Source organism: Heloderma suspectum, chromosome 5, assembly GCF_057233095.1.
Source record: "Heloderma suspectum isolate Gila_16-S chromosome 5, 16-S_ref, whole genome shotgun sequence".
NCBI lineage: Eukaryota > Metazoa > Chordata > Lepidosauria > Squamata > Helodermatidae > Heloderma > Heloderma suspectum.
This window is the reverse complement of record NC_139462.1, coordinates 60,265,204-60,290,347: the sequence shown is the minus strand read 5'-3', so window position 1 is coordinate 60,290,347 and position 25,144 is coordinate 60,265,204. Positions and strand designations below refer to the sequence as shown.

The 25,144-nt window shown below is 41.1% G+C and overlaps 1 protein-coding gene and 1 long non-coding RNA gene across 4 annotated transcripts in view; one reads left to right on the top strand and one right to left on the bottom strand.

Moving 5' to 3' along the window:
- Positions 1 to 10,255, top strand: part of INPP4B (inositol polyphosphate-4-phosphatase type II B) — a 436,581-nt gene extending 426,326 nt beyond the window's left edge. The window contains exon 25 of one of the 2 annotated variants that reach the window (XM_084856160.1): positions 9,550 to 10,255. In XM_084856160.1, the coding sequence (XP_084712286.1) occupies positions 9,550 to 9,682 (133 nt within the window). In that variant the 3' untranslated portion in view covers positions 9,683 to 10,255. Of the gene's footprint in view, positions 1 to 7,888; positions 9,202 to 9,549 lie in introns of those variants that run through there. The other variant, XM_084856159.1, reaches the window with a different exon arrangement.
- Positions 1 to 25,144, bottom strand: part of LOC146343923 (uncharacterized) — a 54,325-nt gene that overhangs the window by 15,407 nt on the left and 13,774 nt on the right. For both annotated transcript variants that reach the window (XR_014792090.1, XR_014792089.1), the window contains one exon: positions 10,270 to 10,374. This is a non-coding gene — a long non-coding RNA (uncharacterized LOC146343923). The remainder of the gene's footprint in view (positions 1 to 10,269; positions 10,375 to 25,144) is intronic.

The following is a 25,144-nucleotide window of genomic DNA, read 5'->3' as shown; positions in this document are numbered from 1 at the left end:
CAGGAGACAGGTAAGGTGGTCTGGTACTCCCATCACTTTAAGAATTTGCCACAGTTTGTTGTGATCCACACAATCAAAGGCTTTTGCGTAGTCAATGAAGCAGAAATAGACGTTTTTCTGGAATTCTCTTGCTTTCTCCATGATGCAGTGAATGTTGGCGATTGGATCTCTAGTTCCTCTGCCTCTTCGAAACCCAGCTTGTACTTCCGGTAGTTCTCGGTTCGCATACTGCTGAAGCCTAGCTTGTAGGATTTTGAGCATAACCTTGCTGGCATGTGAAATGAGCGCAATTGTGCAGTAGTTTGAACACTTTTTGGCGTTGCCCTTCTTTGGAATTGGAATGTAAACTGACCTTTTCCAGTCTTGCGGCCATTGTTGAGTGTTCCAAATTTGTTGGCATATTGAATGCAGCGCTTTAACAGCATCATCTTTTAGGATTTTAAATAGCTCAGCTGGAAGACTGTCATCTCCACTAGCTTTGTTGTTAGTAATGCTTCCTAAGGCCCACTTGACTTCACTTTCTAGGATGTCCGGCTCAAGTTCAGTGACCGCACTATCATGGCTATCAGGGACATTCAGATCTTTCCTGTATAGTTCTTCTGTGTATTCTTTCCACCTCTTCTTAACCTCATCTGCTTCTGTTAGGTCCCTGCCTTCTTTGTCCTTTATCATGCCCGTCTTTGCACAAAACTTTCCCTTGAGATCTCCGATTTTCTTGAAGAGATCTCTAGTCTTTCCCATTCTCTTGTTTTCCTTGATTTCTTTGCATGGTTCATTTAAGAAGGCCTTCTTGTCTCGCCTTGCTATTCCCTGGAACTCTGCATTCAGTTGGATATATCTTCCCCTTTCTCCCTTGCTTCTTACTTCCCTTCTTTCCTCAGCTACTTGTAAAGCCTCATCAGACAGCCACTTGGCTTTCTTGCATTTCTTTTTCTTTGGGATGCATTGAGTTGCTGCCTCCTGAACAATGTTACGGACCTCCGTCCATAGTTCCTCAGGCACTCTGTCTATCAGGTCTAATCCCTGAAATCTATTCCTCACCTCCACTGTATATTCATAAGGGATAGGATTTAGGTCATACCGGAATGCTTTAGTGGTTTTCCCTACGTTCTTCAATTTAAGCCGAAATTTTGCAATAAGAAGCTCATGATCTGAGTCACAGTCAGCTCCAGGTCTTGTTTTTACTGACTGTACAGAGCTTCTCCATCTTTGGCTGCAAAGGACATAATCAATCCGATTTCGATATTGACCATCTGGTGATGTCCATGTGTAGAGTCGCCTCTTGTGCTGTTGGAAAAGAGTGTTTGCTATGAGCAGCATGTTCTCTTGGCAAAACTGTATTAGCCTTTGTCCTGCTTCATTCTGTACACCAAGGCCATGCTTGCCTGTTATCCCGGTGATTTCTGGACTTCCTGCTTTAGCATTCCAATCCTCTATGATGACGAGGACATCTTTTTTTGGTGTTAGTTCTAGAAGGTGTTGTATGTCTTCATAGAACCAATCAACCTCAGCTTCTTCAGCCTCAGTGGTTGGGGCATAGACTTGAATTACTGTGATGTTGAATGGTTTGCCTTGGATTAGTACTGAGATCATTCTATCGTTTTTGAGATTGTAGCCCAGTACTGCTTTTCCCACCCTTTTGTTGACTATGAGTGCTACTCCATTTCTTCTAAGGGATTCTTGCCCACAGTAGGAGATATAATGGTCACCTGCATTAAATTCGCCCATGCTTGTCCATTTTAGTTCGCTGATTCCCAAGATGTCGATGTTCAATCTTGCCATCTCATGTTTGACCACCTCCAGCTTACCTTGATTCATTGATCTTACATTCCAGGTTCCTAAACAATATTGTTCTTTACAGCATCAGATTTTCTTAACCCACACCAAATGCCTGCCTGAACAACCACATTTTTAATGCACGGCAGAAGGTCATTAAAGAGGGGGCGTGGTGGAATTCCCTAGGGAGGGAGTTCCACAGAGTGGGGGCTACCACAGAAAAGGCCCTCTCCCTTGTCCCCACCAGTCTAGCTGTCCTGGATGATGGGACAGAGAGAAGGCCATCCGAGGCTGATCTTGTTAAGCGGCCTGTCTGCTGTTGCTGGAGGCGCTCCTTAAGATAGGCTGGGCCGGAACCATATAGGGTTTTGAAGGTCAAAACCAACACCTTGAATTTGGTCCGGAAAACAACTGGTAACCAGTGCAACTCCTTCAGCACTGGAGTGATGTGATCTCGCCGGCGGCTGCCTTTAATCAGGCAAGCCGCCGCGTTCTGTACCAGCTGCAGCTTCCGAACCGTCTTCAAGGGTAACCCTACGTAGAGCGCATTACAGTAGTCTAAATTAGAGGAGACCAGGGCATGTACTACCGATGGGAGCAGATGGTCGGGAAGGAAGGGGCGCAGCCGCCATATCAGATGGAGTTGATACAGCACTGTCCGGCTCACAGCTGACACCTGAGCCTCCATGGACAGCTGGGAGTCCAAAATGACCCCCAGGCTGCGGACCTGGTCTTTCAAGGGTAGCCATACCCCATTCGACACCAGGTCAACATCCCCCAGCCTCCTCTTGTCTCCCACCAAAAGTACCTCAGTCTTGTCAGGGTTCAGCTTCAGCTTATTCCTCCCCATCCAGCCACTCACCGTCTCCAGACATTTGGACAGGGATTCTACGGCCAACCTTGGTGAAGATTTGAACGAGTGGTAGAGCTGCGTGTCATCCGCATATTGATGACACCGCACCCCAAACCTCCTAATGATAGCCCCCAGCAGCTTCACATAGATGTTAAATCGCATCGGGGAGAGGATGGAACCCTGTGGCACCCCACAAGTGAGTGGCCATGGGTCCGAAACCTCCTCTCCCAGTGCTACCCTCTGGTACCTGCTGGAGAGAAAGGACCAGAACCACCGCAATATGGTGTCTCCAATGCCCAACCCTTCCAGGCGGTCCAGGAGGATACCATGGTCAACGGTATCAAAAGCCGCTGAGAGGTTGAGGAGGTCGACATATTTCCGGGTGGGGTGGGGGTTGGAGTGAATGTCATCTGACTGGCAGCGGCTGCTCAACCAGTAAGAGTGGCTTCTTCCCTCCCCCTTTCTCCTTTCCCGTGAAGCTCCAGATGCACCTGCATTTCAGGAACAAGCCTCATTGAGCACAATGGGAGTTGCTTCTGAGTAGACACACATATGCTTGTGCTGGGAAGGGGGGGGAAGAAACATAGGGATGAGAAACCAGCCCCCTTTTTAACCCAATGCTGCACGGGATCTCTATAATGAAGGTATGAAGTAGTTACTTCCTAAGGCAATAAACCAAACAAGGGAGAATCGGAGCCTCGAGACTGTCCTTTACAACCTTTAGGGTATTTGTGCTTTAAACTGTGCCATTTCAATTGATGGGGATCTCTGTAAACTGTGATGTGGACCTTCTGGGAAGAAGCCTCATTGAGCACAATGGGAGTTACTTCTGAGTAGACACTAATTGGTTTGTACAGGGACAGGAAACACATAGGAAACACCACTTGACGGGTCACGGTGAAAGGCACACCCCTGGTCAGGGCTAGCATACCTGAGGTCAATGCGGGGTTGGGGCATACAACAACTAAACCGGGGAGAACCTGACTTGAGGAAAAGAATCGGACTTTAAGCAGTCTCAGGAAATCCATTTTTTCCCTGATAATCTCTAGGATTATCTGGATGGCCACAATGTCATATATCCCTAGCGACCTCCAAATGCAGCCAGCTCCAAGTAAATCGCTCATGGAGACATTCCCCCCTGGGGAAGCTGAGAGAGGCAAGACCTTAGGCAAAAATGTAGCTGAATCACCATTGCTTTCTGCAGTGACATCTGATATGACATGATTTGGAATATAAAAATTAAAAGAGTGGGTAGAGAACAGTGCTTAACTGTCCTTGGCACAGCTGCTGTTCTCTGGATGTGCTTGAAATCTCATTATATCTTTTGTCTTTTATATACCCATACTTGGAAGAGCAATTCTGCTATTTATTTGATACATGCAACCATTCGCAAAATCATTAGCCCTACAACTCCCAGCGTTCCCCAGCTAGCCATGCTGGCTGGGGAATGCTGAGAGCTGTAGGTCTGTTTACTGTCGAAACATGATCAGAATTTCACCCTAAAAAAATATACCTTATTTTTTTCAATTAATACCCATACCTGTTCAGCAGTAAATTCTTAAAGGAGCTGAATTGCTAGCTACACTTCAGAATTTCTGCTCAGGTCCCCTTGTTTTTGTAACCAGAATTCTTTTCACGATTTTCAGTCAACTTTGAAGAGTTATAAAGATTCAGAAACAATGTCAGATTAGTATCCCATCAGATACATTTATTTGTACAACGTTTTCTGCAATTCCATTTCATCCTTTGCACCAACTTTGATCTTGATTCTGGATTGTAATTAAATTAGTCCCCAATTTATATAATAAGCAGCAGTATTCCCTTTTCCTAACATCATTTCCACTGGTTTAAAGAGCACATAAAAGAATGTGGATCACTTGCATATATGAATGTACTTAAAAAAAAAAAATACCCTTCTATCCATCATGAGCATTCATTGTACCAATGTATCATTGTACAATGATGATATTTAGCACCCTGCTCCCTGTTATGAAAAAATAGCCATGCCTACCTGGACTATGGCAATATCAAATCCATACAGTAGAGACCTAATTCGTCTGATCTTATCATGTACAGCATTATCTAGGTAGGATCTGGATGATTTAATTTGTCTCTCCTGTCAAGATTAGGCCCAGATGCTGCTGATGTGCAAAATACTGTGACATGTATTTTAGAATAACTGAAGATTTCACCGATGCGCTATCGCTCTCTCTCTCACACTCTCTCTCTCTCTCGCTCTCTCTCTCTCTCTCGCTCTCTCTCGTACACAGACTATTTCATTTCAAGGGAAACACAATTATATTGTGATATTATAGACCTGAATTCAAATACTAACAGTGATTGTTAGCTTATTTTAGAAATTGTGGATAGAGGTATGTTGACATATATTAGTGCTTCAGTTTAAAGCTTCTTCAGCTTCTTTTACAGTTGCTATCTTTTACTTAATGTTTATATGTTTGAAATTCCTGGAATTTAATGTTATTGGAGATGCAGCCAAAAGTATTTAGCTAGACAATTCAAATTAAAATGAGAAATGTACCGCACTCTCTTCTCACCAACTTTTCAACTTCCGTTCCCCCTTGGGTTTCTGGCACATATTATCCCAAGGCCTCATGTGTCCAGGCCTCCTTTTCTTCAACTGTATGCTTACTCTGTCACGAGACCCGATTCATAGGTCATGATAAGAAAGGGTCCTGGCTTATTTTTATGGGCATGCTTGTAAACACTGTCATAAGCCAACAGCAAACCATGACTTATTACTCTGGCTTGTCAAGGGAGAGATAAGCCAGAGTTCCTGGTTCACATGTAACTCTAAACAAACCATGGTTGGGAAGTTGTGTCTTGTTTACCCATTCCCGCTTGTATAAACAATAAGCCAAGGTGCTCCACAGAACTCCGTCTTATTATGACTTACAAATTGGGGCTCTGTTTCTTCAGCTTCTACTTCTTCCACTATTTGTAACATCAGATCACTGCTTTGTATGCCATCTTACATCTAGGCACTCTTCCACTCAGCTTCCCAGTCCTCAGCCTTCATAGCAGCACAACACTCCTACATCTCCTATCTTCCCTCTGCTTTATAGCAACCACAAAAATTAATAGTGCTTTGCTGAAAATTTCTCCCACATTTTTTAACCATTCTCATTCAATTTGATAGAAGAGAAATTACTTTTGAAAAGAAATCCAAGAAATTCTCCAGGGTTGGGGTTGGGTTTCCTGTGTTTATCTTACCAAAGAATGAGCACAAGTATCCTGACTTTCATTGCACTATCATCTCTGGCAGCCTGTAGCCTCCTCAGCTCTCTACACTTCAGTTGAAGCCAAGCGGAAGGCATCATGAGCTAAACATGGCTTTTTACTGTTTTATTGTTTTAGATTTTAATTGGTATTGGTTTGTTTAATGGTTTAATATGTTTTAGGTGTTTAAATTATTTATTGTTTTATACTGTTTAAATTGATTTTATCTGTACACCACCCTGAGATCTTAATGATATAGAGTGGGATACAAATGTTTTAAATAATAAATAAATAAATCTTCCCATAGGGCTTTTTCAGATCAGGAAGTGCAGGCAGCCTGGGAGGCTAGCTGTGATTAGGTAAGCTCAAAAACACCACCAAAAGAAATTCAACATAAATTATGGCCTGTCCTGACAATGAGGCAGAACAATGGAAGCCCCTTTCGTGGGGGAAGAAAACTTTCTGGAAATTGGGGGACAAGTTTTGGCAAAGCACTAAGTCCACCTCATCCCTAGAGCTAGACACAACACTGCCCTCCACCCCACACACACGCACACCTGCATTGTGGTGGATGCAAAATGGGGGCCAGCCTGCCAACACAGTTGATGCTGTTGTAGCACGAAAAACCCCAAAACCCTTAACCAAAAATGAAAGAAGCTGTGCTACAAGCTCCGCCAGTGGGCAGCCCTACCTGTGAGAAACTGTTGAGAATTTCTCCTTCCCTTGGAGAAATTCTCCCCCAATTTTCTCTGCCCGCAAACAAGGTGGAGAGTTTTAAGAGGACATCTGTGCACAGCTCTAAAAATTACTTCCTATATTTGGCCCCTATTTTTTCCCCAGTTCCCCTTCTCATTGATAGTAACTTATGTCAACTTCATGTGCTTCTTTTCCTTCAGACCTCTAGGAGTTTGGCAGGGAGGCAAAGTTTTTATCCGTTTTTTATCCGGTTTTACTGGTTTTTAACCTACAAGTTAGGCACGCATAAGTATTGAACTTGCAAATACATAATCAAATTTGTTTGATTTCTTTTTAAGAACTGAAATGTTTGAAATAACTTCGTTACAGAAAGCCCTTATGCAGGGCTGGCTTCAGGTTTGTAGGGCTTCTGGGCAAAATGAGTTTGGGGGTGGGGTGCTCCAATCAATGAGCCTTGGTTGGCTTGCTTATTTATTTATTTATTTATTTATTACATAAATCAGTTGGTGAGTGGCAGCAGTGCTCCAATCAATGCCTAGCAGCTGACTTTAGATGCCATTTTAATTTCCCACAATGCCCTGAAGTGGTGCTATACCAGGGACATTGTGAGAAATTTAAATAGCAAGTAAATTCTGCTGCTTGGAACACCAGGCCAGGAGAAAAAAAATTAAAGGGGAGACAAGACATTCGTCAGCAGCAGGCCCTTCCAGGGTGCTGGGGTCCTAGCAGCTGCCCGCTGACACTTGCCCTGCATTTCGTGAGCAAATAATGTCGACAAAGTAGAGGTTTAAATAAAGGAAAAGCAGAGATTCCAAGCTGTCAGGAGCTGCATAATAGCAACCCCAGTACACAAACAAAAGTGCCACAAAACTGAGTTACCCCTATCCATTTCAATGCTAGGAGATGCTATGGGTACAGGGTTGCATCAGGGTCTGAGGAGCTTTGCATTGGCCCCACTTGTTCCTGTTTCCTTTCCTGAAAATCATACATTTATCCATTTATTCCACTTCATGGCATTTCAGGCTTGTTTTACTCCCTTCCAGTGAGGATTCCATTAAGAGCTTCTAACCCATGAATGCATCTTTAACGTCCTAAGAAATATCAGTGAGGGCTTTTTCCCATTGGATGCTTGTTTTTTTCCATTTGAAGAATAGCCTTAAATAGGTGGAATATATTCTTATTTAGTGGTCAAAGCAGCCTAAATAGAATTTTTTAGCATACATCTGTTATACTGTGTGGCCATCTTTGTTGTTGGAATACCTAAGTGTTGCCTTTCTCTCCTATTAAATGCTATCTTATTTGTTCCTAACTTCCCCTGTTTAACAGCAGACAAACCCAGGGAGCACTGAATGAGTCGGATGATCCCGAGACAGGCTGTCTAACTGATAACAAGCCAACTTCTCGTCACTTCTATCCTGTCGCCTTGCTGCTTGTCAGCTCGCATTTGCTGGTTGTGTGGCTTATTTTAAGTCTTGCTTTATTATTAGCCAAATATCAGTAAAGTTCACTTCTCTTCTTCTTTTTCTATGAACAGCAACAGCTTGAAATTAAAAATTGTGCTGTATTATTTCTGCATTTTTCAGACCCATAAATTTCTCCTTAAGATGCCGATGTCTTGAACTGTAAAAGCTTTCCTCCCCCCACCCAAGACATCAAGAAAGCATCAAGTGTTTTCTATTTCTAGCAAACCTTTTTGCACTATCATTAGTTCTAATAAAGCCCATTTATATTGGTGTTTCTCGATTAGATATGATCTAGTCATGAAATTTGAATTCCCATTTTTTTACAAGACTCATATTTAGGGCCAATTCACACCCTTACAGAGTGATTTTACCATCTCATTTTTACTTGAGGACAGACTTGCAGAAATCATTCTTCACCCCATCTCCAACACGCACACATGCACTCACGTGTGTAAACTGCCAAGGTTTATCTTAAAAGGAAGAATGGTATCTTTAAAGTTTTTACATGGGGAGACCGCATCAGACAAATGGTTCCTTACGTGAAAATGTGGTGGTAAAACTCACAGTATGAAGATATTCGCAAGTTTGTCTGTGGTGATAATCAGCCCTTAGTCAGTCAAAAGGTATGTGAAGATTTAAAATGCATTTGCACACATACAATTAAATCCAAGTTGCATAGTCTGGACAGGTCGTTTGTAAGATTAATTTTCAGTGTGCTGCTTTCATTGTTACTTGCTGGTAGGATCCTTCTGTTTTAGCAAATAGTTCACTCTTTTTTATTTGTTGCAACTAACCCTTTTCTGTCAAGCCATTCTATGGCATTCAATAAGTTCTGTTTTGTAACAAAATTAACCTGTTTGTAACTGTTGCTTTGGTTTCTTTTGCTTTACAAGACACATTTATATTCTTTTAAACAAAGTTTTCTTTGCGTCTTGATGCACCATGTTGGCTCTTGTGACTTTTGTGTATGAACCAAGCATCCCTTTTTTGTAAAGCAGAGGATTGGATCAGGCTATCGGAAAGCCATTTTCTCTTTCTTTCATTTGCAAAGCTAAACATATTGATAAGACAAAGATGGGAATTTCCTTTACAAATCTATAGGGCCAGATTTAATAAAATGCCTTATTCCTAGAACCTGCACACGTAAGACTACATGTGAAGTTTAACATGTACTACAAAAATGAAACAAAACCAATCTGAAAAAAAATAAAGAATTTTTAAAGTAAATATATTTCTAAAAGTAGAGTAAAATATATCATAAAGTATTTAATCTTTAATCAAACCACAGTGATAGACAAATATTAAAAATAAATCCCACAACCTACTTCTAAGGGCAATAACTGTATTGGGCCTGGCCTTGGATCTAATTTTGTAAGATGTATCATCACTTGTGGAAAATATATTGTAGAGTTGGATCTTTGTTATTTTTACTTCAATTGTTGCTGAAACTCTGCAATGTACAAATAAAACATATTTATTTATTCTTTGTTTCATGCAGTTGTCTTTTTCCCCCCTTTTCACCAGAGAAGGATGCCGCATAGAGAATGTACTGAAGAATGTCAAATGCAGAAAGTATGCTTTCAACATGATTCAGCTGATGGCTTTCCCAAAGTACTACCGACCACCAGAGGGAACATATGGAAAAGCTGACACCTAAGCTTTAGATAAAAAAAATTAAAATGTGTGCAGGAGCATTGGTTAACTTAACACAAATTGCTTTTGTGTTCCTTTCAGACTGGGAGTATGTAAGAGGGAAAAAAATACCTAGGACCTGTTCTTACCAAACTGTACTGTCACTCAAAAGAAAACATCCATAAAGTACGGTAGGTTGAGTGTTCTGGCAACCAGCCGTTCATTAATAAACACACCCTTTTAATAAACGGTAGACTGTATCTCATAAGCCAACCAGAATTCAAGGTTTGATCATTAGTTAGATGGAAGACCAAATGTTGAGTCGATAGGTGTCACTATGAGCCTAGACTTGAACATAAAGCTAGCCCAGCTATATTAAGCAGCATTTAATTGTCTGAGATGTTGCCTATTGGATTATTGGATATTGGATTAAAGTGCTACTTGGCTGTGGTGCATAAGATCCATGATACATTTTGAAAAGACATGTTAACCTTGGTGACCTTGCATTATTAAATATTTAGTGATATCTCTTGCTTTTCTGGATGATCTATGAAGTTCCAGCAACATATGTTGTTAACATTAAAAAAAAAAAAACAAGTTCACACACTTTACCTAAAGCTTGGGCTTTCATTCATTAACCTCAGTATCATGTTGTAACTGCCTTGGAAGTAGGATCCAGGGAGTTGCCAGGTGATCTCTCTGGTGTTGATGGGCAACCTATGTAAGCAATATAAAACAAGAATGACCACTGGAGTCTACGCTCTGTGTAATCTGGAAGCTCACAGGGGACAAGTCTAGGTGATTAGAATGTTTGTATTTGAATGAAAACAATAGGGTTTTATTAAAATTGCAACCTACAGAAGCAAAATAATCAGGGTAAAGAACCTGTAATGGTTACAGTGTAACCTGTTGTCATGATTAATCATTCTCAAGGAAAGCTAAGGATAGCTTTACAGGTTAAAGAACAACTTTTAATCTGAACTCATCATTTTGTGAATGTCATTGTGGAACAGAAATGAGAGAGCCATTTTCAAGTCAAATGTAAATGCTAGCCAATGTAAGTTTTACATTTAAATCACAGATACTGGGAATTAAAAATAAATAAGCAAGCAAGCACCATTTGTGAAAAAAGTCACATTTTTATAATGCTGCACAAGAAGTTTCAGCCAAATTATACAATTGCATTAAATATCTGCATTTGAAACAATGAGATCTAGCAATGAAAACCCAGGCAGGAAGTTGAGTTGTATCCAGCTTAAATATCTACAGAAATTCAACAAAAATAATTATCACAGTCAAAAGTTAGCAGAGGTGCAAATAATAATCCTGTCTTACAAGTGTCAAAAATAGCAGAATATCAACACACAAGCTGATTTCCTTTTCCTTTTGCCCATTTCAGATACTGTGTAAATCTGTATTTATATTTAAACAATATTGTATTTAAATTATAAAAGAGCTCCATATTTAAAAGGGCAGTGAAACCATATTAGTGTAAGTAACTTGTGTAATGATTTTAGAATGAAAAATATTTGCTCTGCGAAAACTGTTTCGAGGATATGAGAAATTGGGTTCTCAGAGTGAAGCATTCTTTCTACTACTGCCACGTTAAAATGCCATCTGGCATCCCATTTTTGCTAATACTTGTGTGATTAGTCCCACTCATTTCAATATGTTTCATACCATTTGCTTGCTTAAAATGAACATGACTTAATTAAGAGTGATGCCAGTTCCTTTTCTCTACACTACAGTATCTTATTGTGCTTTTTGGAGCAAAAGTAACAGAGTAACAAATCAAAGCATAAAGAACATGAACATTTTGAACAAAAGATGTCAACAAGCAAATGAGAAACTAGTACATACTAACCACAAATAATTTAGCTATTATGGAACAATTCACACATATGTAAGTGTTCACATTATGTATCTGATGTGTATTGTAATAAAACAATACATACTGTAATCAGAAATAGAAATTTCTGGCTGAAGTCTACAGCGGATTAAAGTCAGGGAAACTTTTTTTTCATTAGAAATATGAATGGCCAGCAGTATAATCCTCTAACAGTGCAATCTTATGCATGTTTAGACAGAACAAAAGTCCTTCAACTCCCAGCATTCCCCAGCCAGCATGGACTTTAATCTTCTGTAGATAATCAGAAATTTCTATTTCTGATTATAGTATGTGTTGCTATTATTTTATTACAGTGCATATCAGATACATAATGTGAACATATACACATTATGTATATAATGTGGTGATGATTGGAAATATTTCAAGGAGGCTGCCATGTATAATCAAATGCATCAAGGAAGGGTTTGTTCATACTATGTCCCGGAACCCATGGCTAGAGTTTAGTGAACTGTTCCGCAAGTTCCATGTGAATCATTCCATAATAGCTAAATTATATGTAATTAGCTGGGGAACGCTAGGAGTTGTAGGCCTTTTTCTGTCTAAACATGCATAGGATTGCACACTAAGTAGTTCTTACGCACAAGTCCTATTGAAATGAACAAGAGCTAGTCAAGAATGCTACTCTTCATTCATTTCATTGGGGTATGTCCTAGAGAACGTCCCACTGGAATGTACTCTCAGATTTCTAGTACTAAACAAAACAAAATGGAGAATAAAACAAAACATACCAGCACCTCCCTCTTGTGATTATTGTTAACTCTCAAACAGTGTTGCTGCTATAAGTAAATTAAAGTCTGGACTGATTATTTTTAAACTGACTTATTTCGGTGACTTCTCCAAAGAAAGATAATCAGTCATTATTTTACCTCTAGAATGGTATTGCACTTCAGAAACGTATTCTCTAATACTAGGTTTTATAAGAAAATAGGAGGAATTCTGTGATCAGCAGGAAAACTCATGAATAGGGGAAAACTGTAAGGTGTATTTGTAAGGTATAGAGCATAAACTGCTCCAGAGCAGAATGTTACTGAGTTTGCATATACAGTTGGCTTACATCTTAAAATTGTTTAATATCATATAGAGTTTTCTGCATGCTTAAGACCACTGGTTTCTAGAGTCCTTTGTAGCCCTAATGAATGTGTTTTTATAGCACTTCCAATCCCGTTACCCCTTTGCTTGTCCTTATGTATTATTTCCTTGACTATTTAAAAAAACAAAACAGCAGTGCATCCAAGTGTGTTTCCAGTTGCCTAAACAATATTGTAAATATTTTAGCATTCTTTAAAAGGGAAGAATAGCACATATCTATAGGTTATGTGCTGTAGAAAAACTTTCCACAGTCTTTAGACCTCTGAGAAATCTTAAAAAAAAAAAAAAGTTGGGGTTTCCTTGTTTTTTTTTAAACTTACGGCATATGAGCAATTGTTCATTGTATGATCAAACTCACAAAGAATCATGATGCCCTTTCCTTTGTCAATGTAGACATATAATTTTGAAAGTCACCTTGTTAGAAGTTATGCTAAAAGGTGGTGATGATTGGAAATATTTCAAGGAGGCTGCCATGTATAATCAAATGCATCAAGGAAGGGTTTGTTCATACTATGTCCCAGAACCCATGGCTAGAGTTTAGTGAACTGTTCCACAAGTTCCATATCCCTAAGCAGGACTTGGCTGAATGCTTCTTGAACCATATCACACATAACAAATCAAAACATTTTTGAAACTAAGGGAACTTTCAAAAGCAGTTTGTGATATGCTATGGCAGGTAAGGTGGGCAGGTGTCCTATTTTACAGAGGGCAGTCCTCTATTTGAGGAGTTGTCAGAGGATGGTCCTCTGTTTCAAGGTGTCCTCTATTTGAAGCACTGTCCAGTCCAAGATAAAGAGCCCTAAGGAGAGAGAGCAGCAGGGGCCTTGAAGTTGCCTGTCAACAGTTAGCACCTGCACAGCAAACTGAGCAGACACACAGATCACCTAGGTAGTCTTCCTCACAGTGGTGAGATGCATTGTATTTATATTTGAATTACAGTTATTATTTCTAAATTTGCATGTAAACATATAAATTAGCATATGCAAATGTTATGCAGATTGGTGTCCTCTCTCATCCTCTTGTTTGGCAATGCATAAGTGGCCACCCTAATGGCAGGTTGAATATTGTGTGAGGAGAGGGCAAGAATCCTTGACCAAGAGGAAAGGTTTAATGCCTGCTGGGACATGGAAGCCTTCAAGCATGGTGAAAATAGTTCTCTGGAATGTGGCCTAGTAAGGCATACGCTCTCTGAAGCACCCCTACTGCACAAGCCCCATTCATTTCAACAAAGATTGTGCAAGAACAGTGATCAGTGGGTCATTCCTGTTATCTTTAAGGCATTAAAGAATTAATTACTACAGTGAAACATTATAGAGAAAGTCTGAAGAATGCGTGCTTCAATTGGCTTGGGGAACAAGCTGACGAAGCATCTTTGATAGTTTGCCTCCTCTTGAACTGAATTGGACAACAGATTCTGAATTTTTTGCTTTTATGCATGCATCGACCTTTATTTTTATGATTTTGCCTATTGGTTTAGGAACTGCAAATATTGTTGTGTGTAAGCCATATCCATTGTACATTGTGTGTGGTGTGTGCATCTATTTTTATTTAAATAAATGTGTCTTATTTTTCATATTCTTGCCTTATTGTGTTTGAATTGTTTCCATCTCCATTAAAACAAACACTATGAAAAGGTCAGATCCTGGGAGGAAATATCTTATGTCACTTGAAGTGACGTATTCAGTGCCTTAGAGAATTGTTTTCCAAGTTCATTGTACAGTATTCATGGAGAACTTGGAAATCTAAGTAGGTCAGACAGTTATGGAAAGTCCTGTGAAGTGATAAGGTGTAAGGATTCCATTTATTTTAGATCAGGACTTTTGCGGAGTTATTTCAAATTTGGATCGCGTAAAGTCAACATCATTCCATGTTCATCACAGTGACTTATATCAAGTGAGAATTTGCATGTATGAAACAGCTATTACTGATAAAACAAAAAACAAAAGAGTTTTCATGTTGCCGTGCATAAAACACAACTTTCAATGGGTGGCGTTCATTTTTTCACTTGTAAGCCCTATATTATTAGCCCTAATTGTCTCCTAGACTAGGTGTGCACAACCTTTTTGGCCCTGAGGGCCACATCGGCTGTCTGTTGGGGCGGCAGGGTTGCACGTGTGTGCACATACATGCACTTGTACATGCAACTCATAACAGATAGTTTTCTTGCGTGCACACACATACCACTCCAATACAATTCCTGCCCAAGAGCATGTCAGAGGCCTAGCATCTGCTTTAATCAGATAAAATCAACACTCCTCCCAGAAACCTCAGTTCTCAAACCACCCAGCTACCCAGGAATCCTGGCTCATAGCCCTTCTCTTTCCTCTAATCCACTCGCTTGCTGAGGGATCCTGCCATCCCACACTCTGTTACCTTGAACATTTTCAGAAAAAAAAGAAAAAAAACTAGGAATAATCTCTGTAGTTGCCGTCATAGAAGCCCTGTTCCTGGAGCCTCCAAGAAAGCAGGCAGGACCCTTCAAGCACTGCTTCCTCCGACACTCTAGGAATAAGGCTTCCATGGCTATAGAGCCCGTTTCTAGAGCATTTTTTTCTTTTTTTCAGGGAGACCATCCGACAGTGCTTGGGGAATCACACATTTCATAGACCTAAGAAAGTGAGTGAAATCTCTACTTTCTTTATACTTAATTTTTCTTAATTATAGAAATCTTTTTGAAAAAGAAGTTCTCCATACCCAGAAGAAACGCTATTGCAGACCGTGTGTTGTGCCGTCTTTTGGTTGCAGAAGTTATAAAGCATACTAAGTGACTATCTTGATAAGATAATTTGCATTCAAAATGTTCAGGCAAACCATTGTTTACACCAGCCTTCCCCACTCTGGTGTACTCCGATGTTTTGGACTATACCTTCCATTCCTTGATGGGAGTTGAAGTCCAAAACATCTGGAGGGCACCAGGCTAAGGTAAACCATCTGAATATTTGTTTTGGAGACATTTTGGCTGCTTTGGGCTTTTCAAATGGTGCAGTGCGTTCATACCTGTTGAGCTGCACTATGCTTTATTGCCTTCCCTCTCCTGAACGTCTATCACACAGCTCCCATTGAATGTTAAATAAACATTGCCATAAAGCACTTTTTGCTATCGAGCAATGCTCCCTCCTTTCCTACCCTGTATTATTGCATGGCTGCACCAATTCATAGCTGGAAAATGGCAGGGATTTGAGTGTTCCCAAAATGTCCCGTCGAAGAATCTATTGCCTTCTGATAGGATTCCCCCCTCTTTTACCGTCGGTTGACACATGTCTCACAGGCAAAAAAGAAATCAAAGCAAGACTCAGTGCTTATTGGAAAGCAAGAGTACAAGCCCATCTGTTCCCATTAATGCTTGTACTGCATATGAAACAGATTGTAGGTCATGGTTACTGAAGAGATGTCCATGATCTATCAAATCCCCACTGCTCTCTACTCTCCCATTCTACTGCCACAAATGGCAGATATAATCATAATACTTGGCATTTCTTATGCCCTTTTTTGTTCAAATGTTTCACATACCTATCTTGTTGTCTTACAGTAACCCAGTAAGATAAGATATATTGCAGATAAATATACTGCAGATGTTGGATGGAAGTCAAGAGATGGCGGCTTGCCTAAGGCCACCTGGTGAGTTGATGGCAGAGGCAAGATTCAGATTGGGGATCCTCCTTCTTAGTCTCTCTAGCCACTCACTGTACCGAGTTGCTCTTCCTCTTAATGCAGCCTTCCCCAGCCTGGTGCCCTCCAGATGTTTCAGACTTCAACTTTCATCAGCCCCAACTAGCACAGCCAATGGCCAGGAATGCTGGAAGTTGTCATCCAAAACCCCTGGAGGGCACCAGGTTGGGGAAGATTGACTTAACATGTGGCATGGCAAACCATGGCGGACCCATGCAAATCTATATCAATTGGCTGGTCTTCATCAGTGCTGGAACATATGAACTACAAATACCTTACAGCATCCTGAAGCAGATGCAGGATGCTCTCTCCCTCACCAACAGCTTGCCATACAGAGCCCTGGTACAGCAGTAGTGCATTGACAAAGCTCCTACTTTTAAGAGGCTTGAGCCCTGGCATCTCTTCCACTGAAGCATACAGTGAAGTATATAGTTCCCTGCTGAGTTTCCTGTGGCGGTGATATGCCCAATGCCACTGATATCGCTGGTGCTCATCTCCTAGTATACTATCTTTGGATATTGATACAACAATATCATCCAAAACAGGTGTGCAGTACATTTTGCCTTCAATCAGAAGCACACAAATCTTGGAGCAATGTTGGCTCTAGTTTTTTGAGGGCTCCTGGGTAAGATACCCTTAATGGACTCCCCCCATTAGTGAGTCTACCTTCTCCTGCCATTCTCACCAGCTGCTTTCGCTCCTCCTCCACTTACTTGCTTGACAAGCAGAGAGCCAGTGAGCAAGTAGGCAGTGGTATCTTCTGCTCCTCCCCACCACCGCCAGAGCAAGAGGCAGGTGAACAAGCAGATTCCAACGGTGAAGAGAAGGAGTAACTCTAGAGGACTCTTGTAAGTGGGCCCCTGTTGGGGTATGGCCCTCAGCAGGTGCCCAACTATGCCTACCCTTGATGTCAGCCCTGTTCCTTGTGATGCAGTTCATAATTAACAGTGGAGAAAATATCCAAATGTGTTACCACTGCCTCCTTTTTTTTATTTACCCCCTACTCCCCTCCCCTGCCACACACAAATCTGAAGCCATGTGTTAGAGTTCAAAAGCCCCAGCAGTGACCATCCTACACACAGCAGCAAACTCACTTCAATCCCACCACCACCACCCTCACCCTTTCCCATATGCTCTCTCCCAATCCATCATTTCATTACCTGAAGGAGCACAAGGAAGAGAATGGGTTAAAAATGTATGTAATGAGTGTTAAATATGAACACTTGATCCAAGTGTCCATTAAGCAAGGGTAGGGAATGTGTGGCCCTTCAGATGTTGGACTGTAATTCTCATAATCCATCAGTATTGGCTATGCTGCCTAGGGCTGGTGGGAGTTGCAGTCCAACAATATCTGAATGGCCTCGCATTCCCCAACCCTGCCATAGAGGCTTGCATTTGGATGGTGGCTAAATAAGTAATTAATGCATGACATGGAGAAAACTTCCCTGATGCACTTGCTGGTTTTCCTTTGCCTCCCCATCACCCCCTGCATAGTGCAGGACATTGGGTTCAGTCTTCTTCCAATGGTCACTGATGTTACGTCGTCCATCTACTCCAGCCAATACTTCTCATGTCTGGCACATGTTCTACAGCAGCGTTCTTCAACCTGGTACCCTCCAGATGTGCTGGACATAAACTCCCATCATCCCCAGCCGGTGGGCCATTGCATGGGCTGACTAGGGATAATGGAAATTGTAGTATAACAAGTCTGGAGGATGCCAGTTTGATGGGAAACTGTTCTACTGAAGCCAACAAAACACTACAATGTCTCAGATGATGACATCCTTCAGCGCTGAGAGACAAGCCAGACTACAACTCCCAGCATTCCTGATGATTGGCCACACTTACTAGGGCTGATGGGAGTTGATGTCCAAAAACATTTCAAGGGCACCAGGTAGGAGAAGTCTGATATAATTGCCTAAACTCTGTTGACTGGCTAGCTATTTATGTGTTACATTTCTATGCTGCCCAACAGCCAAATAGCCACTTTGTGAAGCCAGCCTTCCATTTAGGGGTGTGCTTTGGATTCAGCTGAATACAGAACTGAATCAGCCTGATTTAGACAGATCCAAATCCATACCGAATCAGCCTGATTTAGACACAAAATTTAGACAGGTACAGTCAGGGCCAGAGCATGAGAACATCCCAACAGAAAATACAGAGGCAGCTACGAGTACTGTACAACTCAAACGACAGGAAAAACTAGATATAGGGAACTACATATCAAAAGCAAATCCTCTATCAGATGTTTTAACATTTGAGCTGCTTACACAATGCTGCAGCCATACAGAAAGTTATGACCAAGCATGATAGTATGACTCCAAGAGGACTTTGCCATGCATGGCTTTCTAAATATTCTCCTTGGTTAGCTTACTTTACTGCTTTGAAAGGACCTGTATGTCATTATTGCATTTTATTTCCCCGGCCAGTAGTACGAGGGGTACAGGGCACATTCATTACCAAAGTTTGTACCAAGTACAAAGACTTCAATAGATGCTTCTAACTTCCTTTCTGTCATGAGCAGGAAAAAGGTGTCAATTGAACAGCCATTTACTAAGTCATATGCAAGAGCTATACGGGAAAATAAAAAGAAGCTGTACTCTATAATATCAACCATTGTGTATTGTGGGTCATAGGACCTTGCTCTTTATAGTAAGACCAGTAACACAGGTAACATGATAGACCTTTTTCAGTTTTGTGTTGAGGCAGGAGATGAAATACATTCTTAAAAAATGGAAACTGGGGCAGGCAATGCTAAGTATACATCTCCACCAATACAGAATGAGTTAATAAAGTTGTGTGGCCAAATTTCTGAGGAAATAAATTGTTGTAAAGGCTTAACATTTCCATGAGATTCTCAGTTTTAGCAGATGAAACAGCAGGTATTTCAGGCATAAAACAACTTTCTCTAGATGTAAGACCTGTGGGAAAAAGTGATGGGAATGCATCTCTACATGAGGAATTCCTTGGGTTCATTTCAATCTCAGACCAAACTGCAGCAGGCAGAGCCAACACGATCTTATCTGCTTGTTCTGATTGTGGACTAGATCTTAATAAGTCAGTTGGGCAAGGATATGATGATTCTTCAACCATGGCAGGAAAAGAAGGTGGGGTTCAAGCACAAATAAGGGCAATCTATCCTCAGGCAACTTCTGTGCACTGCTCATGCCATAATTTCACTGTAAATGATCTGAACTTCTAAGTGATGTGCATAATACATTTGGCACAATTAAAGCCATCATAAACATCTCCCGTGAGAGTATCCAAAGATGACCTTTAATTCCTAACATAGCAATGCTATATGAAACATGGTGGACTAAAAAATATCTGTATATTTGCAGAAAATTATACAAGTATTGTCTTGCAATTCAAGCAAGTAGCAGGATCGAGCTACAGCAAGACAAGACAACTTCCATGCTAGCTGTTTGTTGCATCACAGACATCAACTTTAATCATTTGTCTTGTGATCATACGCAAATACTCTTCGATGCTAGAGGCAGTCACCCAAGCTCTGCATCTATGAGGCTAGATGTAATGGAAATGAAAGCACATATACAAGAGTTGCTGAAAATAATGGAACAGCACAGGAAAGCTAGTGAGGACACCTTTAGCACAATAATAGAGAAGTGCAAGAAAGTGGTAGATGAAATGGATGTAGAACCTGAAGCACCTAGACAAACCATACAACAGAAACACTGTGCCAACCATCCCAAACAAACCACAGAAGAGTTCTACCAGTGGTCCATCTACCTGGATGCACTTATTATCTCACTGAGGACTTGTTTCAGTGATGAAAACCAACCTGTAGTTTGCGGAACCTACATCTCAGATGTACCACACTGAAGAAAAAGACCTTGAACCCCATGTCAATTCCATTCAGGAACTTTAGAAATTTTTAAACATTGGGGATGAATCTGTCACTTGGTCTGAGTTGGGGGCAAAAAAAATACCAAAGAAATACCCCCATCATTGTATGACATATGCAACATGACCCTTACTGAACTATTGAAACTGTTCCCTGCTATTGAAATGGCCATCCTTACAGCACTTTCCCTCCCAGGTACAACACTGATAATTAGCTGAAGTATGGACTGTTCGTGTATGATCTAAGTTTTATTGTTTGTGTATGATCTAAGTTGTATTGATGGATGGATGGATGGATGGATGGATGGATATAGGTATAAAGAGAAAGGTGTTCTGTTTTCCCTCCCAACCTTAGGTGCAAATATGGAAGGACTGCCATGAAGATAACACCAATCGTGGCTTCAAAATGCCACCTCTAGGAACTAGAAACTGAACTAAAGTCTGCTGCTGTTCAAATAGAGAGTTTTGCAGCAACAATCTGTAGTTCACTTGAGGATCTGGGTTAAGACAGATGTAATATTCAGAGAACTTCTACCACTAACCTCCGGGGCATGAGCTTCACTTTCTCCTGACTTTACAGCTTAAATGACAAATGTACATAATATCAAATCAGGCAGGGTATCTGCTTTTAAGGTGTACTTTTTTAAAAGGAAGGAGAAGAAGAAGGAAAACCCCAACATTTATGTATTTATCTCTTGATTCATTACCTTATGTTTTAAAAAAGAACTGAAGTGCAAAATTGCTCATGGATAGGGCTGTTGATGCTTGGTGAAAACATGGATACTTGCCAATCAGTGCCTTCCTCAACTTTGAAGAACTCTCCCCCCGCCCCCCACCCTCACTGCATCACAGCTTGGCTTTTTCAACACAGTAGGTTGAATTAACCACAGACAGGCTAATTCAGGCTTGACCTTCCTATACTTGTATTACAATTATAATTAGTATTATTATTGTTCATTGGATTCAGATGAATTCCAAAGCCCGACTTTAATGGGTCTATTTCAGTCCACTTCTGTTGGGTCCCAACATGCAACCAAAAAACCTGAAGCTGCTCGAGAACCAGGCTTTGTAAGTGAGTCATGTTTTTGGACTGACTGAAAAAAACACATGGAGGAGGAAATGGCAAAGTGAATCACTCCCCCACAAATACTGAAGAGCTCCCCTTCTATATGAACTGCTGGACCTATCCTTCTGAAACCTGATAGGTTTATTCCTTAGGGACACCTATTGGATACCTATAAATTTCAGAACAATGGTCCACAAGGAACATCAGGGTAAAAGGATGTCCTCTTTTGAAGACCTTTCAGATCTTCTCTTGTATAGCTGCCACTATGACTGTCTTTCTGAAAATTGGTAGACTTGATCCACATAGAAGGTACACGTTCGTTCCATCTTTCATCCAATTCTGCAAACAAGTTTTTAAAATTATCAGCAGTTCCCTTAAAGCAATTAAAGATGCATAGCACACACACACACACACACACACACACACACACAGCTATTTTTCTGACACTGGGCAAGCAGAATCCCCTCCTAAGAGGCTACTGTGTAAGCAACCATCATCCCATCCTGTCCAAGAGAAAAAGAGGTATATCTGTGGAGGGGCGGCTTTTTGGCTTTTAAAAAATTCCTATGATAATAAAAGAGAAGCATGAAGCCTCAGTTTTCAAAACTTCAGTGAGGGTTTAGTATTGAGTCGAAGAAAGACTGACTGGAATTATAATAAACTGATTTTAATGAACTCAGAACAATAATAAGTAAGGTCCCATGGCAAGCGAGTCTAACAAGAAAAGGAGTCCAAGATGGGTGGGGGGTTTTAAAAAAGGAAATTCTCAAGGCACAATTACACACAATTCCAACAAGAAGAAAAGGAGGAAGACAACAGAAGAAGCCAATGTGGCTTCGCAAAAGGCTTAGAGATGACCTGAAAACAAAAAAGGACACATATAGGAAGTGGAAAGAAGGCCAAGCAACAAAGGAAGAGTACAGGCAGGTAGCACAGAATTGCAGGGATGGCATCAGGAAGGCTAACGCTGAGAACGAGCTGAGGTTAGCGAGGGATGCTAAAAGCAGCAAAAAGACTTTCTTCAGATACGTGCATAGTAAAAGGCAGAGGAAAGAAATGGTGATTCAGCTATTAAATAAGGATGGCAAAATGATAACAGATGACAAAGAAAAGGCAGAGGTGCTCAATTCCTACTTTGGCTCAGTCTTCTCCCAAAAGAGGGTCTATGACCCCCCTGGCAAAGGTGAAGTACAGGTTGAAGGGGCAGGATTGCAGCTTGAGATTGATAGGCATATGGTCAAGGAACACCTAATTACTTTGAATGAGTTCAAATCTCCAGGGCCAGATGAACTGCACCCTAGAGTAATAAAGGAAGGAGGATGAGTGAAGTGCCAGATGACTGGAGGAGAGCTAATGTTGTCCCTATCTTCAAAAAGGGTGAAAAGGAGGAACCTGGGAACTACGGACCAGTCAGTCTGACATCAATCCCTGGGAAAATTCTGGAGCAGATTATAAAGCAATCCATCTGTACGCACCTTGAAAACAATGCAGTGATTACTCGAAGCCAACATGGATTTGTCAAGAACAAATCCTGCCAGACAAATCTGATCTCATTTTTTGATCAAGTAACCTCCCTTGTGGACTGTGGGAATGCTGTGGAAATAATATACCTCAACTTCAGCAAAGCTTTCAACAAAGTGCCCCATGATATCCTGATGAGCAAACTAGCTCAAAGTGGGCTAGATGAAACAACGATCCGGTGGATCCATAGTTGGCTACAGAATCGGACTCAAAGAGTGCTTATCAATAGGATCTTCTCAAACTGGGGAGAGGTAACGAGCGGGGTATTGCCGGGCTCAGTCCTGGGCCCAGTGCTCTTCAACATTTTTATTAATGACTTGGAGGAGGAGGTGCAGGGAATGCTGATCAGATTTGCAGATGACACAAAATTGGGCGGGATAGCTAATACTTTGGAAGACAGAAACAAAATTCAAAGTGATCTTGATAGACTGGAGTGCTGGGCAGAAAACAACAGAATGACATTTAATAGGGATAAATGCCAAGTTCTGCACCTAGGAAAAAGAAACCAAATGCACAGTTACAATATGGGGGATATGTGGCTCAACAAGACTACAAGTGAGAAGGATCTTGGAATTGTTGTTGATCACAAGCTGAATATGAGCTAACAATGTGATGTGGCTGCAAAAAAGGCAAATGCTATTTTGGGTTGCATTAATAGAAGCATAGCTTCCAAATCCCGGGAAGTACTAGTTCCCCTCTACTCAGCACTGGTTAGGCCTCATCTGGAGTACTGTGTCCAGTTCTGGGCACCACATTTTAAGAAGGATGCAGACAAACTGGAGAGGGTTCAGGGTGATCAGGGGACTGGAAACAAAGCCCTATGAAGAGAGACTGAAAGAACTGGTCATGTTTAGCCTTGAGAAGAGAAGACTGATGGAAGATATGATAGCGCTCTTCAAGTACTTGAAAGGTTGTCACAGAGAGGAAGGCCAGGATCTCTTCCTGATCATCCCAGAGTGCAGGACACAGAATAATGGGCTCAAGTTACAGGAAGCCAGATTCCGGCTGAACATCAGGAGAAATGTCCTGACTGTTAGAGCAATACGACAATGGAGCCAATTACTGAGGGAGGTGGTGGGCTCTCCCACACTGGAGGCATTCAAGACGAGGCTGGACAGCCATCTGTCAGGGATGCTCTGACTTGTATTCCTGCATCGAGCAGTGGGTTGGACTTGATGGCCTTGTAGGCCATCCCTACTACTCTATGATTCTATGCCAAATTAAATGATCCTTTAGCGCTTTGTGCAGGATCAAGACATGAATACATTCGACAGTGAGGGAAGGTTGTGTGGCTTGTGTTTGATGAGCGTCCACAGAGAAAAGTTGAAGTCCTGTCCCAAGGAGATATTTATAAAATAAGTTATTGACTGTTTTGGCTAAGACCCTCAAAGACACCAGTTTTTGTTTATAGAATGATCCACTTTGTATTATATTTTCCTTAATGTTATGGACAAACATTAACAAAAAAAGTCAGTCTGGCTTCAGACCTTATGTCTGGCATTCACCACAGCTAAGGTAGATTCTGTGTAAAAGGTGTGAAGTTCAGCTGGGGGGAGGGGGGATTTAGTTTAGAGTCCTACGGTATTGTTATTCATTGGGCAAATTGAAACGCTATACCTTCGTAGCAGCTTACTCTGTTATTGTTAAATGGACAAATAAAGTAATTTGTTAAAAGTTAGTTCTGAAATGTATAATCTAAACTATACAATACAGTAAATCACCAACAGGCATAGGCCACCATTGTTTCTCATTGCTTTTCTTCAGAACCAATAGTATTCTTCTGTATTCTTCAAACAAATAGTCAAGACAAGAACCTGTAGTTACAAGTGACAGAATTTGCCCCCCTCCCCAGAAATATTTCAGTGGACACCTATAGGGCCACCTCTATGCCGTATGTCATTTTCCTAACGATTGCACACAAAAAATGTAGATGTATAAGTGCATCCTTTTTGGAAAAACCCCAAACTGTAAATGTTGCTCTTTCACAAAGCTCCTTGCACCTATTCATCTAAAACTTGGTAGGCTTGATCCCCTCAGAAGAGGCAACTATCCCTGCAAATGTCACCCAATTCCACCAAGAAATAATGATTTAAAAAATCAGGAGTTCCCTTAAAAAAAATCAAAATATGAAGACATGTAGCACAAAAGCCCCTGCATCTATTTGTCTAGCATTGGGCAGGCGTAATCCCCTCCTGGAGCTGCCAGTGAATATTTGTTTTTTCTCCATTCAGCATTCCATCTCTATGGCACGGCAGCCTACACAGCTCAAGTAATGGCTGTAGCCATGGCTAGTCAGCAAATCACAGTTTGAGCAGACCCTGTCTTGCAGACATGTCTCAAACCATAAATAAAGCAATTACATTTGCTCA